At 32.7% G+C, this 16,611-nt stretch overlaps 2 protein-coding genes across 3 annotated transcripts; one reads left to right on the top strand and one right to left on the bottom strand.

The window, feature by feature from the left end:
* Nucleotides 1–7,114: 7,114 nt before the first annotated feature.
* LOC135135125 (medium-chain specific acyl-CoA dehydrogenase, mitochondrial-like) lies at nucleotides 7,115–11,933 on the bottom strand. Of its 2 annotated transcripts, XM_064064122.1 has the most exons (9): nucleotides 11,754–11,933; nucleotides 11,619–11,700; nucleotides 11,474–11,564; nucleotides 11,256–11,423; nucleotides 11,101–11,201; nucleotides 9,659–9,739; nucleotides 9,466–9,596; nucleotides 9,306–9,414; nucleotides 7,115–8,474 (listed from the first exon to the last, which is right to left on the bottom strand). In XM_064064122.1, the coding sequence occupies exons 2-9, from the start codon at nucleotides 11,634–11,636 to the stop codon at nucleotides 7,911–7,913; spliced, it is 1,263 nt and encodes a 420-aa protein (XP_063920192.1). In that variant the 5' UTR covers nucleotides 11,637–11,700; nucleotides 11,754–11,933; the 3' UTR covers nucleotides 7,115–7,910. The 2 variants fall into 2 exon arrangements, with proteins under 2 accessions (XP_063920192.1, XP_063920191.1); XM_064064121.1 differs by having other exon boundaries at nucleotides 11,619–11,933.
* A 348-nt stretch (nucleotides 11,934–12,281) lies between these two features.
* LOC135135078 (transmembrane protein 208) lies at nucleotides 12,282–13,200 on the top strand. Its single transcript, XM_064064034.1, has 4 exons — nucleotides 12,282–12,471; nucleotides 12,527–12,676; nucleotides 12,730–12,866; nucleotides 12,918–13,200. Exons 1-4 carry the CDS (start codon nucleotides 12,466–12,468, stop codon nucleotides 13,144–13,146), a joined length of 522 nt encoding a protein of 173 aa, XP_063920104.1. The 5' UTR covers nucleotides 12,282–12,465; the 3' UTR covers nucleotides 13,147–13,200.
* Nucleotides 13,201–16,611: the final 3,411 nt, after the last annotated feature.

Raw genomic sequence — 16,611 nt, forward strand, 5'->3', positions numbered from 1 at the left:
AAGATATCCCTGACGCCCACACCTATAGCATTCCACGTTTTGCTTATGAGACATATTATTATTCCATCTTCGAAAGAGGCCATCTATTTGCTGTAACAATTTTTCTAGCAGCTTCTCTATCTCGTTGTGTTCTTCTTCTTTCTCTGGTTCTGCTACGCTGACTTTGTAGCATGTTCTTGTGGTCCTGAAAGCAGCTCCCACTTCCAAAGCGCGTATGAGAGCATCAGCTGACATCTGACACTTGTAAGATCTTCTTAACTTCAACGTCGCGAATACCGTTGATAAAAGTATCTGTCGCAAATCTCTCTTGAATCGTCGGTGGTGCTTCGGAGTATGCTAGACACACCTTTTTTTTTGACATTTACTGCAAATTCTTGTAGAGATTCTCCAACATTCTGTGTTCTTGTCTTTAATTGGGCGGCAAAAATTTGCTTCAGATGTTCATCCCCAAATCGCAATAGTAGTTAAGGCACTGTATTTGCTTATATCTTCGTCAGACAGGGTTTCCCAAGAATTTGCTGTCTCTGCTGTTCCATTACCTACATGAACCAATGGTTATTGCATTTTTTATAAACTTTTTGAATTTCTTCATTTTAATCTCGAACTCACTCTTTGGCTGATGCTCGACTACCTCTTTTACTTTCTGATCCATCAAGACCACATTTTCTCCGACAAGATTTTGCATAACCTTAAATTTTTTTTCTATGACTATCATTTCTTCTTTAATTCCTGTTATTTCATTTTTGTTTGCTTCCACTTCCTTTCGGGATTTTTCAGTTAGGCTAGTGATTATACCTATGCCATCTTTTTGCGTGTCTATTTTTGCGTCCATCATTTCCATTTTTTCGTTCATTTTCTCATCTCTTGCGTCCATATTTTCGTCAATTTTTTTCGTTCTTGCTCCCATTTTTCATCCATTTCTTTGTTTCTTGCTTCCTTTTTCTCGTCCATTTTTTTCATTTTTGCATTCATTTCTTCGCTTCTTGCGTCCATCTTTGCAAGCATAGCTATCATCTGGTTTACCTGATCCTCCATTGCTGCTGCAGTTTGAGTTTTCGTCTCGACAGGCATAAATTTTTCAGAATTCTTATCTAATCTGCCCGGAAGTCGTCGTAAAACCAACTATTAAAGTCAATTCTCACTTCCGACACCACACACCAGTATTACGTTGAACGGGTATTTAAAATCGGCGTGAATAAAACTCAACAATTTATTTCTTAGTAATTCAAATTTACACGACTAATTGCACAGCCATTATGTACAAAATAATTCCATCTCGACTGACTAGTTTTTTTTAAGTTTAGTTTAGTTTAGTTTATTGCCAAAAACAGTTTACACCATACAGGCAATCTTAGAAATTTGAAAAACACAACATCTAACAAACGTCCAACTGAAAATAACTACCTACATACATAACGTACAAATATCTAGAAAAAATATTTAACTAAAAATACACATTCTTATTACTTAACCTACCTTAATACATAAGCTCCCGTTTAAACCTATTTAATGAAATATTAAAGATGTCGATGGTAGATGGTAAAGAATTTAAAGCCCGTGCCACTCTAGTAAAAGGATTGTGAATTCCGTAGTTAGTCCTGTGTGAGTCGATTTCGAATAGTATAGGATCCCGGATAAGATGATTAGGTACCCTTATTCGAAACGAACATAATATTTCAGGAGAATGAATTGAATTATTAAATATTTTGTAGCCGAAGACAACGATGGCATTTTTTCGTCGTGACTCCAATGATTTTAGACCCACTAACTCGAGCCGTTCTTCATAGGTGTACAAATTTTTGTTTATGTTGAGTTTAAAAAGTAAAAAATTGACAAACTTCCTTTGCACTCTCTCTAGCCGTATATTTGAACACGAATAATAAGGATCCCACACAAGACTGCAATATTCGAGTGACGATCTCACAAATGCACAGTACAACTTAATTACGACCGGTATATTTTTTAAAATCTTTGCATTGACGTTTAACAAATCCACACATTCTCATAGCTTTATTGAGAATTCTTTCTATGTGGTACTCGAACGTATAAGACTTGTCAAACACTACACCAAGATCCTTTACCGTTTCAACTCTCAATATCTCGTTATCACATAAACAGTATCGGGCGCTTATCGGATTCTTGCATTTATGGAACGTAATAATTTTACATTTATCATAATTAATCAGTAAGTTGTTCATATCACACCAATTTGAAAACGAATCTAAGTCAGATTGAATTTTAAGAACATCTAGCTCCGAGCGAACTTCCATGTAGAGTTTCAGATCGTCTGCAAAGAGTAAGAATTGGCAATACTTAAAAATGTGAGTTATGTCATTAACAAAAAGAAGAAAAAGAATAGGGCCCAAGTGGCTACCTTGAGGAACACCGGATGTTGCTTTTATTTCATGAGAGAACAGTCCACTGATACGAACGGTCTGCGTTCTGCCATTTAAGTAAGAGGAAAGCCATGAAAGTAAATTACCTATAATACCATAATGCTTAAGTTTGATTAACAAAAGATTTATATCAACGCGATCGAAGGCCTTACTAAAATTCGTATAAATGGAGTCCACCTGGTAACCTCTTTCTAATGAGTTTGAGATATAATTACTATAAATTGAGAGATTTGTCAGTGTACTGCGCTTAGGCATAAAACCATGTTGTTTAGTAGAAAGGATATTATAATAAGTATCGAGAAGTTTATCAGCTATAAAGGATTCAAGAACCTTACATAATGTTGAAATAATACAAACTGGACGATAATTTTTAACATCTGTTTTTGATCCCGATTTGTGAATTGGTATGATAAACGATGACTTCCAACGGACTGGGCACAAACCCGACCTTAATGATTGCTTAAAAAGGATTGTTATAGGTAGAGTAAGAGATGGGCTACACATTTTCAAAAAGTAAGCTGGTATTCCATCAGGTCCCGGATTGAAATTATTTTTTAAAGATACAAGTTTTTGGAAAACAGCATCAAAATTTATTTCAAGATTGTTAATCACTTGGAGAATTTCAGAATAATTCGTTGTCGAATTACGGGTATTATCACTTGGTGTTTGGAAATGTTGTACATAAACCTCCTCAAAAAAATCGGCAAACAAGTTACAGATTTGCTGGGGATCATTAGAGCTTACATTATTGTAGGTTACAAAATTAGGAACAGAAACTGAGTTATTAACTGATTTAACAAATTTCCAAAAATTATTATTGTTGACGTTAATGTTTTCTTCCGTTGTTGATATTAATGTTGCATAGTCACCTTTAATGTATTTTTTTACAAGAGAACGAAGATGTTTGAACTTGGTAAAGTGTTCTGCGTTATGCGTGTGTCTAAATTTAGCAAACATTTTATTTTTCTTCTTCACGAGCATTTTTGTAGCTTTAGAAAACCAGGTTGGAAAGTTGTTATTTTTTATCATAGATTTACTAATAAAAGTAGAGCAAGCGCTGCTTAACGCGTCATAAAAATTATTAAAATTTCTTTCGACATCCGTTGTACTTAGAAGGGCGTTCCAGTCTACGGAACCAAAATAATCATTAATAGAATCGTAAGGTGCATTTTTAAAATTAAATTTATATAATGGCGGAGATTCGATTTCGCAAAGATCTGAAGGGACAATTAATTTTGCATTACAAGGGGGATGATGTCGATCCATGTCAGGAACAATACTATAACTGTCCCTTTGGACACTGAAGTTTACAGAATTTGAGAGAGCTAGATCCAACGTATTGTTATTATGGTTTAGGATGTAATTTACTTGATATAATTCGAGATAATTAAAAGAGTCTACTACAATGTTATACAGTTCAGAATTATTATATATAGGTCTTAACGCAGGTGAATTAGTATTACCATGAACCCATTCTATATTTGGCATATTATAATCGCCTAGAATACACACAATAGAATTAGGAAATCTATCTCTTACACTATCAAGGGAAGAAATATGGTCAAGATAAACGTTTACATCGGATGTTGGTGGAATGTAAACTCCTCCAAAAATAATTTGATTTTTTCCTACAGACATGGAGATAAATATTTCCTCACATCTTGAATTGTCCATCTTGATGTTGAGTGATGGATATCTTGAATGAACTGCGATGAGTACTCCTCCTCCTCGAACTTTATTACTAGTACGTGAGTCCCTATCATGACGATATACATTATAGTTTGACCCAAAAATTTCGGAACTTTTAATATCAGCACTAAGACCCGTCTCACTTAACACTATCACATCATAATTAAGATTAATAGTCTCATGGTAAAAATCAATTACTTTGGTTCTAAGACCCCTTACGTTTTGGTAAAAAATTTGTAGAGTTACTTGTCCTTTCGGATGTTTTTTGATACGTCAACAATTTTCGGTACTTTATTTATAAACCTAATTGTTTTGCCAGTATCTCCGCTTTCCTGAATTGCACTCAGTTTTTCTCGCAATTTCTTTAGGTAATCCCGCTGCATTGGTGTTGAATCGCTCTGAATGTTGACTTCATCTGTTAACTTTTTTTTATTACGAAGAACTAGCATTACATCTGAATTACACTTAAGTTCAACTTTAATCGGTCTATTTTTAGAATTGGAAAATTTCCCTAATCGTACACATTTCACAGAAGAAGTTTCAATGTCGGTAGATATTTGCGATAAATAATTTTTAACAATCTCAAAATCGTCCTGAGATTGCTCTTGCGATGTTGTTTTATTAGATTCCTTGATGTTGAAAAAAATAACATTATTCTCTCTACGTTGCCTATCCAAAATCTCCGTGACGATCGAATTATAAACGAGACCTTCGTTATTACTATCATTAGTAGAAATTTTTTCCGCCTTATCAGAAACATGCGATTTCAGATTAATAATTTCATCCTCTAAACGTTTAATTGTTGTTTCCATCTCATTAAGCTTAGCCAAGCAGGATTTCATATCAGAACAGGTGTCACAGTAAAAATTGATTCTCCTAGACTAGACTATACTCCTCCCAGTGTCTGGACTTCACTGAGTATCCCCAACAGTGGTTCGCAATTAAACAGCCACGCGGTCCTTCTCGAACGCAACAGGTACATCGAACACTAAAAAGGCAAAACAATTCATCCCAATATCAAACACTAATACAAAAATAGATCATGATAAAAGAGTTTTAGAATTTGGTTCTTTTTTGAAGCAAAATTTTCAAATAATGGTGGAGTTAACAAGCATAACTATCATTATTGCGGCCGAGACAACCAGTACTGGATCAGAGAAGAATATTACAGTCTACTTCACAAAAGTTTGATGTGGAATCGTCTGGAACCAAATTATTGCTCCCCATTTTTTTCAACAATTTGAGCGAGAATTCTTATCAGAATTTTATTGAAATTAATTTACCATTATACTCGAGAATGTCGATTTGAAAATTCGACAAAATTTATGGTTTCAACAGAATAGTGCTTCTACGCATTATCATAGAAGGGTGCGGAATTACTATAGTGTGGCCTGTCCTAACAGGTGAGTAGGGAAAGGGTCTGTTAATCCTTGGTTTCTCAGAAGTCCAGATATTACACCTTTACTTTTTTTCCGTGGAGCAGAGTTAAAGAAATACGTAGTTTACAGGTGTTTCTTTCAAACTTTTTTTTTACAGTTTGTACACTTGGTTAAGGAACCTCAAGCAATTTATTTGCTACTTTTAGTGGAGTGAGGCACTTTTTTTCAAATTTGTAATAAGTTTGAAAATTAGTTCTTGTGCGTCAGATGATGTCTAGATGATTGTCCTGAATGTTGTTTAATAATGACGTCTTCATTTTGTTCGTCCTCATCTCTACTTATTTCCATTGTGGGATCAACTATAATTTCGTCTTGCTGAGCGTTTTGTACTTGTATTTTCCCAAGGGCGGAAAATTATAGCAAGTAGGAGTATTTGTTAATACTTTTTATCTTGGTTATCACAAATGATCACATACAAAAATTCTTCAGAGAATGTTGAGAGATAGGTAGCGAATAGCTATATACACTTTGACCAGAACTCTTATGCAGAGTCTCCCTCAGGCGTCTATTGACTTCCACTATTTTTATGAGGGCTTAACTACTCACCGTTGTAAACTTGTCTACTTACCCCGACCTCTGTCTTGAGTAATACAGATGGCAATAAAATTTTCATTACGGTCCATCTCGACAAATCCCCTCTCAGCCATCTCGACTACGGCAAGTTTACAAAGGTATTTAGTTAACCCCTCATAAAAATTAGCGGAAGTCAGTAGACGCTTGAGGCAGATTCTGCACAAAAGTTTTGGTCAAAGTATACCATGGAGGTCATTCTGCCTTCATGCTATCCACAGATTTCTCGAATCACTAATGCAAACTGCCCTCTATTCCTTCTTTAACACCTGTAACTAATTTATAAAATTACCCCATACGGACAATCTAATGGTTATTAAGACAATGGCGTTCTTAAAAATGGATTAAAAAACTACTTAATCGTTTACAACTGCGAATTTGTGTAATGTGTACAACTAGTTTATATTACCCTAATACCGTCGGGTATAGCTCCTAGAAAACACGTATTTCTAGGGGCTTCACCGTCGGGGTATTTAACTTTATCACAAGACCCTGCTATATAATGTCAGAGTTTGTGGACTATAAGAACCTTTTGGAAATGTATTCTGGGTTGCTTTTCCAATTCTGTCGGGCTCATTATTATTCGTGCAAGATATTTGTGGGTCCTGATGGTGTTGTTTCTTTTTACATAGTACAACCCCGAAATATTATTTTGATCTATTGGACTTTTACTTTAGCTTTTCTCATTCAGTGGTCTTTCTTTTTCCTCACTTTAGAGCATCAACTTGAACAACAGTAAGTATGTTTCAAAACTAAAATACTATATACTTGTATCATTTATACTTTCTTAAGATGAATGGCATTTCCGACGAATAAATTGCCAACTTAAGTCAACAGCTAGCAATTAATGATTTGCCCTGACAAGAACTGTTTAACAATTTCAAAAGTTTAAGGATTATGATGCAGTTTGTATCGATTACAGATATGTCTCATAAATAGGTGAATGTTTTTCATTATTAAGACGAGATGCTGGGAGATAAAAAATAGGGGTGAAAATAAGCTGACGACGAACGAACAATATCACAATATGAAAGTATATTAACTTTTTAAGAAAATTCAGTAAAGCCTTAATTTGCCTTGTGTGTAAATCCTCAAGCTCAAATCTTGCACAAAACAGGTACTGAATGAAGTGATGTTCTAGCTGGATAGAATTTTTTCAGTGGAATCGATACCTATATGATTTTGTGTGAATGGCGACTATACTGCACTACCATAACAATGACCATACCTACTCAAACTTAGATGGAAATAAAGGGCAACGTTTGTATACATCCAAAGTCATAAAAAATCCAACTATATATCAGAATAAAGTGAACATGGGTAATATAATTTAACAACATAATCATATATTTAAAATGTAATTGCATATATATTACACAAAAGATGTGAAACTACCATTAACTGAATAAATAAATAAAAAAATATTGTCTGTAGATTGTCATTCAAGTAATTTTTCTTATTGTACTGTAAAACACGTTAAGTAGGTACGGTGAAGATCAACACATTAATATACACAAATGACTGAAATCTGTGTTTCTAGGGATATAACATTTTCGTAAAAATGCACCTGTTTTGTACAAAAGAAGTAAGATATATTTTTATAAAACACAATAAATGTTACAAAGATATATATGCTGCCAGTGTTTGTATTATTATAATATCATTATGGCCTTAAAAATAAATTCTAGTTTGTTCGTACTGTGTACACAAAATAGTAACTACAAAGACATAGTAGAAATCTCAAAAAATATCTCTCCACAAACAGGATTTAACAAATCATTAAAAACTACAACAAAACTCATTATTAAACATAAATCTACAACTTTTCTTTTGATCTTTCAATAACACTTCTGGAAATAATGATTCTCTGGATTTGCGCAGTGCCTTCATAGATCTGATAAATCTTCGCATCTCTCATAAGCTTCTCCACAGGATATTCACTGTTAAACCCGTTACCTCCAAATACTTGTACCGCGTCTGTTGCGCATTTATTTGCTACATCCGCAGCATAACACTTTGCAATCGATGCAGCATAACTATTCCGTTCACCTCTATCAACTTGCCAAGCCGATTTCATCCAAGCAAGTCGAGCTGTCTCCACACCTATCGCCATGTCGGCTAAAATAAAAGCTATAGCTTGATGTTGTGAAATTGGCACTCCAAAGGTTTTTCTTTCATTAGCATATTTTGAAGCTTCATCCAAGCAACGCTGTGCGAGACCAACCGAACCTGCTGCCACAGGCGGTCTTGTTTTGTCAAAGGTAGCCATGGCGATCTTGAAACCAGCGCCTTCACCAAGAAGAACATTTTCCTTTGGAACTCTCACATCTTCGAACGTTATGCCTCGAGTGTCGGATGCCCTCTGACCCATATTAAGTTCCTGAATTTCACAGAAAACGATTCATAAACAGTTTATAGAATATTTAAATGATTTACGTTTGTCGAAGGAGTGAGTGACCTGTAATTTGCACAAGAATGGATATAGTGTATTTAAAATTATAGTTAAAAATTAATGCTACAAAACACCAAAATGTATACTTTTTAGTTTCCAGAAGCTCAGTTATAGATAATGTTTTACCTGAAATCAATCAAATTTCCTGAATATTATGACTTATCACAAAACGCTTGCTTAAGAATTTTGTAAAACTGCTTATAATACTTTTTTGGTTTACAAGATATAAAACAACTTTTTTTGAAGATAATACAACTTAAATATTTCTTTAAACAGTGTGAGAAACTTTGTTTTGATGTCTGACTGATTATTGCTGGACAAAAACAAAAATATGTAATATACACGAGCTGTATTATCATAGTAATAACGTTCTTTAATGTTCAAAAAAACTCTTTTTCTCTTCAAAATGAGAACCTAAATCATAAACAACTGAGAGATTTTTATTTTGTAACATTCATTGAACGTTTTTTTTCATTGTACATGTTTTTAATTGGAACAGAAGTACTTTCATATTAAAAGTTACCTAGTTTTATGACATAACTTATTCTCTATTCAGAAACACTCTAGAAAACTAAAGAAAGTCTTTCAATTTCGAGAATATCTTGCAGCTACATTTCTTTTATGTATTTTGGTAGTTTACTGGGTTATTCACAAATGAAAAAAGTAAGTAATTAAAACGCTACAATAACTTTCAATAAAATTACTCTAATGATCAAATTTTAGAGTGTCTCTGTATAAAAAATTAAGTACACAACAAACCTTTCTTCCAGGAGTAAGTCCAGGTGTATCCCTCTCTACAATAAATCCAGTGAACGCTTTTCCTGCTGGACATTTAGGATCTGGATTTGTACGTGCCAAAACGAAATACCTACAAAAACAAGAATTACTTCAGTTTAGACTATAAATTATAATAATTCACCAATTAGCAACACCTCCATTTGTTATCCACATTTTTTGTCCATTAAGTATGTATTCATCTCCTTTTTTCTCAGCTTTTGTCCTAATGCCGCCAACATCAGATCCTGCTCCTGGTTCAGTTACGCAATAAGCCTTTAGTAAGAAGACAATTGTTTTAAAATTATTTTTAAAGTAAAAACACAAGCAAAACTTACAGCCACCAATGGTTCTTCAAGTAATCGTCCAAGATATTTTTGTTGCTGTTCCTTATTCCCTGATATCAGTACAGGAGTTTGCTATAAAGGATTATATTTTGTTATGTACAAAATAAGATATTTTGTAATTTAAGATGCAGTTAACACGGTTGGTGTATTTTCAGATAAGAGTGCCTGAAGATATTAACAAAAAGCGATTACGAACACGAACAATAGGAATTAGGTCCATAAATCCAACAGTTTCTGAACAATTAATCATGATTTCAAATAGTCAACTTATAAAAATAAAAAATCAATATATAATAAATGTAGACATTATTGTCAAAATTATTGTGTCCCAAAAAAAATCTACTTTAGGACTTTTCGGATTTAAAAAAAAATCTTTTTTAATACATCTTATAAAGATTGGCAAATACATATAATGATGAAGTGGAATTGTTTGGGACATCAAGAAATCGTTTTAAAAGCCAACTGAAGACTTCTAAAAGCTGTTTTAATATTATATTAGTATTTTTGTTTCTATTTAATTTTTTTAATAATCTCTTTTCATATTTTTTAAAAAATTAATTCTTATTTATATTATTTATATTTCAATGTAATAATTTCTTAGCACTCATTGGATAAATACTTTATGTGTATATAGGGGGTATCCCGTAAAATAAATAAATTAAAATTAAAATATAAACTTCGTATGCGGTATGACGATACTGTGTACCTGTTAAAACTAAAGCTTTCAAAATGGCTGAGTCACAATCATGAACAAATACTTATGCATACACAACCTTGTATGTATACGTTGGCAACACAATTAAGTAATTATAGGTTGTAACCATAAATTAGTATGATAGTTCCAAAACAACCTCCTTTAGAAATACATTTTGTATTACGTAATAAAACATAAAAATAAAATCTTAAAATCAAATTTATCACTCACATTAGGATGTGAATTTTTAATTTTCTTTATTAAATAGACTTTAAATCTAACAAAATTGTCACAGCATGTGGCGAAATTTATTGTTATGATTTTGAAAAATGTTTTGAATGAATGTGCTTATTATTTTTTAATGGTGGAAAGATATTAAGACACAAAAAATAAAAAAAATTAAATAAACCTTGTTAAAAAAACTCGCTTTTTTTTGCAAAAGCTTATGAAATTGCCCCAATATAGAAGCAGAATTCTCTTAATGAAATATTGTGAATAGAATTTGACATTGGTATACTGTTGTTGGAGCTATTGGATGATGCTGGATATTTATCTCTAATCAAATTCTTAAAACATAATGACGCAGGAGATCTTATCAACAATTTATGTACCTTACTGAGTATCATTAGTTGATTTTAAAGTCACGCCAAAATCATTACTACATCCAACACTTGTAATTCAAAATCTGCAGTTAACTTATTACACATAAGTTATCTGTCATATTAGGTTTAATACTTACTCCTAAACCACTTGCTTCTAATGCTGTCATAACACCAGTACACCCATATGCTAACTCTTCAGCTATCAGACATCCATCAAATACGCTATTTCCCATCCCACCTACAAATAATGGCAACTGAGATCTCAACACATTACTTTTATTAACACTGTTACCAATATCCTGAGGAATATGACCGTTCATCAATCCTATTGACCAAGCTTTCTTGATAATATCCCATGGATATTTGCCTGTCTTGTCATAATCTGCAGCAACAGGTATAATTTCTTCACGCGCAAATTTCCTAGCCAATTCTTGAAATTCCTTTTGCGTATCATTTAAGGCTGAAATTAAGGTTAAGAATAACAATCTATGATATGCATGTTCTATTTACCAAAATTGTATCCATTGGGTGATGATGAAGAATTGCAAACTTGGAGTTTTGAAATGAACTGATATGCAGGCCGAAGTAATGTTCTTTGACACTAAAATATTAACATCTAATTACAAGTACCAAAAATCAAAAGAAGTATACCTACATGTTGAAAGCAAGCCATATTTCTGATACACCTTTGTATTTACAAGTGAAATGATGAAATTAATTTAATGGCTAATTTGTACCTTAAATACCACTTATTTAAACTTTGTATTTTGAACTTTACACCTAACCTTATGTATTAAAAAAATACACTTAATAAAAATATCTTATCTTTACAAACATACACATCGACAAATGTTAACAATTAACAGTATCAATAACTGCAATGTTTACACTGGTGTTGAGTAAAAACATAAACAATAAATATAAATAAACTTAAAAGTTAAAACTACAAATGTTAACAGCTGATGTTTGACAATGACAGTCACAGGTCACAGGTGACAGCACACAGCACGTTAAGCCACAAAGCACCAATCACGCACCAGTTTACAGAAGTTATACAATGTGATAGGCAACCAGTAAAACTAGTAGTGATGGAAACAATTAATTTTTTCTTAACAACAACATGTGATTTTATTATATGCAATTAAACATCAAACAATTAAATTGTTTCCATCATTACAAATATTGCAAATTTCTAGCATAATTGCTGCTATAAATGACCGAATTTTTACATAAGTAAAGTTATAGATCTCGAAATAGGTGCTGTTTGTTATCTTTATTTACTTCACGTGGAGCTGTAGAGTACTCTCTCTCTCCCACGATGCAGGCTTTCGAAGTTTAGAAATATCGAATTAGAATTAAGCGAACTGTCATGTCATAATAAAATTCGAGTGGTTCAGCGGACAACGTGGAAGGTTAGGTGGTCACAATTTGTGCCAGATCATGAATTAAAGTAAATTTAATTCGGTTCATTAATAGCACTGTTCTAGTTCTAACCTTAAAACATGGCTGTAAGTGTACTTTTTATTATAAAACAAAATTTGCTATTCTATATGAAAATTTTAGCCCCCACAGAAAGGTAAACAAGGTACAAAAGGAGCCAAACAGATTGTGGAAGAAAATGTATCGACACTAAATTTTTATAGAAATATGGCGATTATTTCAAATGCGTTATCCTTGATTATTTTAGTATTTTATAATTCTACTATAAGTATAGTAAGGTATCAGTTCATAAATTTGAGTAGTTGTATTCCAAATGTTACTTTCAGGTATTGTACTTATTTTCCTGCTTGGTATATATAGGATCATATCAGTTTATGGTTTACATGGCGAAGCCCAAATATTCTGAATCTGGTCAACTGTTGGACAGTGGTGTTGATCTTAACATGGAAGGAGGAATTGCTGAGTAAATGTTAAACATTGTAACCATTTTTATGATCCAGTTTTGTTGTTGCAGGCATGTGAAGGATATAATAATTCTTACAGCGGGCTGTCAGATACTGTCATCGATTATTTCAAATTATTTTTGGTTGTTATGGCTATTGGCTCCAGCAAGAGGAGGATGGATTTTATGGAAAAATATTTTATCGCCATATTTCTTCCCAGATGTACCATTAGATACGGAGGTTGATGAAAAGAAACAGAAAAAAATGGAAAGAAAAATGAAAAGAATGCAACGCCAGTAAAGAACGTAATATGACTTGTTAAGTTGTAAATAAAAATATTTTTTAAGGTTTAAATGTATATATTTGTTACATCGGATTCTCCGAATCATTTAGTTCAAGCGTTTATTTTTTCCTCTGTTGAACGTTTTAGTGTGTTTGGGTTTATGCAAGCAGTAAAAAAGAAAAGTATACCGGGACATTTTTTTAATTCTTAACTTGCAAAACGAAGTTTGGGCTTATTCCCTATGTTCAGATTTAAAAAATACACATCAATGCATTGGAAGCATCCAACCAATCGTACATCAAGCCTTCATCAAAAAAAGGCAAATGTCAACTTGTTTGAAGAAATTATTGTCATAAAATATTTAACAAAAATATAAACGATGTTTATATATTATTTCTCTATAATAATTTACCATTTTGAACATATTTCAAGTTTTTGGTTATGGAAAAAAGACCAAATATATTAAAAAAAGCAAAATATAGGCCGCGCTCACCCGCCCTATCTTAGTTGTGATGAATTTTTTATTTGTCATGTGCCACTGGGAAGAGTTAATTGCAAAATTCATATTTCTCTATAACAATTTACCATTTTGAACATGTTTCAAGTTTTTGATTAGGTATGAAAAGAAGATGAAATATATTAAAAGAGCAAAATATAAGCCGGCCCACCCGCCCAATCTTAGTTATGATGATTGTTTTATTTGCCATGAACCACGGCATGGAGCTTAATTGCAAAATTCATATTTCTCTATAACAATTTACCATTTTGACCATGTTTCAAGTTTTTGGTTATGGAAAGAAGACCAAATATATAAAAAAAGTATAATATTTATATTTTGTCTTTTTTTTAATATACGAGGGCAATTTTGTATATTAGCTACCTAGCTATGATAATGACGTCACAGAAACAAATGGCTTGGGTATCAAATAACTGCTAGTGTAGTAAGTACTTTGATGTAATTTGGTACGGATCCACAACATTGGGCATTGTTGTCAGTATTTTTTGTTTAGAAAAATTAGTGAACTTAACTTAGGAGCATCGCGCGGATATAAAGTTCCTCACTAAAGAGGGAAATGGTGCGAAAGTTTCCATGAAAAAATGACCCAAGTGTACGGTACTAACGGCTCATCTTGTTTTCATGTAAAATATTGGTCGAAACAATTTTGATGGGGTCGAGACTCGATTCAGGACGACCTAAGATCAGAAAGACCGGTTGAAGCAAGAACTGAGGAAACCATAGGACTTGTTGAAGATTTGCTGTTGTCTGATCGACGAATGAAAACTCCAATGCTTGCTAAAGAAGCTGGAGTGTTGAAAAGTGTAATGTTCTAGACAATATACGAAAATTTGGGCATGAAAAAAGTGTGTGCTCGTTGGATGGTGCTCCACGACAATTCCAGGTTCCACAGGGCTCGCCATTATCGCAAACCGTGGCTTCACAGAATTACCGCATCCTTCCTACAGCCTGGATTTAGCATCATGCTACTTCTTTTTGAAGTCCTACATCGAAAAAAATCCCTCAGGAGTCCCAAATTTGCTTTGGATGATGACCTGAAAAGCGCAGTAGCGTCGTTTTTTGAAGCGCAGACAAATTATTTTTTTTATGAAATGAAATAGCTGGAGAAACGCTAGTCTAATGTATTAGTATAGATGCCTGTTAGGTAGAGAAATAATTTTTTTGAAACTTTGTACGGTTTCCTTCATAGTTAGGTAGAAAATTAAAAAAAATGCCCTCGTACATAGGCATCTTTTCACAACAAGAAACATAGAACATGGTTAAAATGGTACACTTTTGCAAGGAAATATTGATTTTGCAATTATGGGGCGGAAACTAATTGCAAAATCTATATTTCCTTTTACAAATTTTCCATTTTAAACATATTTTAAGTGTCATGTTGTAAAAAAAAGTCTACACATATTCAAACAAAAAGACAAAATGTAAGCCCGCCCACCCGCCCTATCTCAATTGTGATGATTTTTTTTATTCACCGTGAATCAAGGGGGCGGAGCTTAACTGCAAAATACTTATTCATTACAAGAAATTAAAAACATGTTTTTGAGTATCGTGTTGTTCAAAGAATACTATGTACATTAAGAAAAAAAGGCATAATGAAGTACAAAAAATTGTTTTAACTGAACAAAAAAAAATTGGAAAACCCAAAATGTCTTCATTAATTTCATTCAAACTATTTTGGAGTTTTTTTTTTTTTACAAAGTCAGGTGTGTATTTTATTCCGTAACATTGGTTACAACTTCGAATGCATAAAAATGAACTTACTAACATTTTTAATAGTCTATACTAATATTATAAAGAGGAAAGATTTGATTGTCTGTTTGAATTGAATAGGCTCTGAAACTACTGGACCGATTTGAAAAATTCTTTTACTATTAGAATCCTACATTATCCCTGATGAACATAGGCGATATAATATTTTCAAAAACGTTAGGGATCCGTATGAAAACTTCGATAATGTACTCCAACGTGTGAAAAAATACCAAAAAAAATCCTTATATCGCGTATGCTGCGGAAAGTATTGCCGGGATACCATATGTCTAGCTATTACAGTTATGTCACAACAATGTCAAAAAATTGGCCTAAAGAGTTTAGACAGTACTTCCCTCGCTTTCGGAAACGTGACGACTGCATGCCTATTATGTTTTTTTTTCGCAGTAGATTTCAAAGCATTCGGTTTTATAGTTCCTGAGTAAATCAATAAAATAAATTTAATATCCGTTCGCAAAACTTCCGCACTGTCAGTGTCAGATTTGGAAAAAATGACCTGAGTGTACTCAGTGGTGAGATGTGAAAAACCTGTACAATATGTTGCAAAATTGAAATCTAGTGACAAATTAGTAACTAAAAATAACTTGTCAAATAAAAATGTCAAAAGCACATTAACTGAAGATTTTTATCAATTCAAGTAAAGAAAGAGTATGACGCACGACGACAACAAAAGCTTTTTTTGAATAATATATATTTTTGACCTTACTGTCCATTTCTACGCTTCTGGTGCTACAATTTGTTTGAATTACTGACAAGTTATTTAAACACATTGAACACTTCAGCAAATCAAAAAGTTAAAATAGTTAATAAACATTTGATTTTTCATTAATTAATTTTGAAAATTTGAAATTCAAGGCGGTAATCATATAAACTTAAAAATCTTTTAGGGGATTATTTCTCATACCAACAGAATGTCATTCTGACAGTGCGGGAGTTTTGCGAACGGATATTACGCATTCATTATTTTTTTTGAGTCACCCGGTATATGCAAATTCAAATAATATGAATGAAATGATAAATTACAAGTACAGACTCGTCATATTTTGTACATTTTAGATAGGATTTATTAAGCAAAATTTTGTGGTGACGTCATAAATTTTTTAGGGGGGACGACCAAATGCATTTTGATCAAAAATTTATCATGCTTATTATAATTTTAAAACATCGTCAAGATTTCGAAGCATTCGGTTTTGTAGTT

The sequence above is a fragment of the Zophobas morio genome, unplaced genomic scaffold, assembly GCF_036711695.1.
Source record: "Zophobas morio isolate AGI-343-1 ecotype UQ-CSIRO unplaced genomic scaffold, CSIRO_AGI_Zmor_V1 ptg000024l, whole genome shotgun sequence".
In the NCBI taxonomy this organism is placed as follows: domain Eukaryota; kingdom Metazoa; phylum Arthropoda; class Insecta; order Coleoptera; family Tenebrionidae; genus Zophobas; species Zophobas morio.

Excerpts from the sequence above, each read along its gene's own strand:
- LOC135135125 (XM_064064122.1), bottom strand. Across the intron at positions 9,597-9,658 it reads TTGAAGAACCATTGGTGGCT|GCTTATTGCGTAACTGAACC; the intron begins GTAAGTTTTGCT and ends TTCTTACTAAAG. Across the intron at positions 8,475-9,305 it reads GACTTACTCCTGGAAGAAAG|GAACTTAATATGGGTCAGAG; the intron begins GTTTGTTGTGTA and ends TGTGAAATTCAG.
- LOC135135078 (XM_064064034.1), top strand. Across the intron at positions 12,677-12,729 it reads ATAATTCTACTATAAGTATA|GTATTGTACTTATTTTCCTG; the intron begins GTAAGGTATCAG and ends TGTTACTTTCAG. Across the intron at positions 12,867-12,917 it reads ATGGAAGGAGGAATTGCTGA|GCATGTGAAGGATATAATAA; the intron begins GTAAATGTTAAA and ends TTGTTGTTGCAG.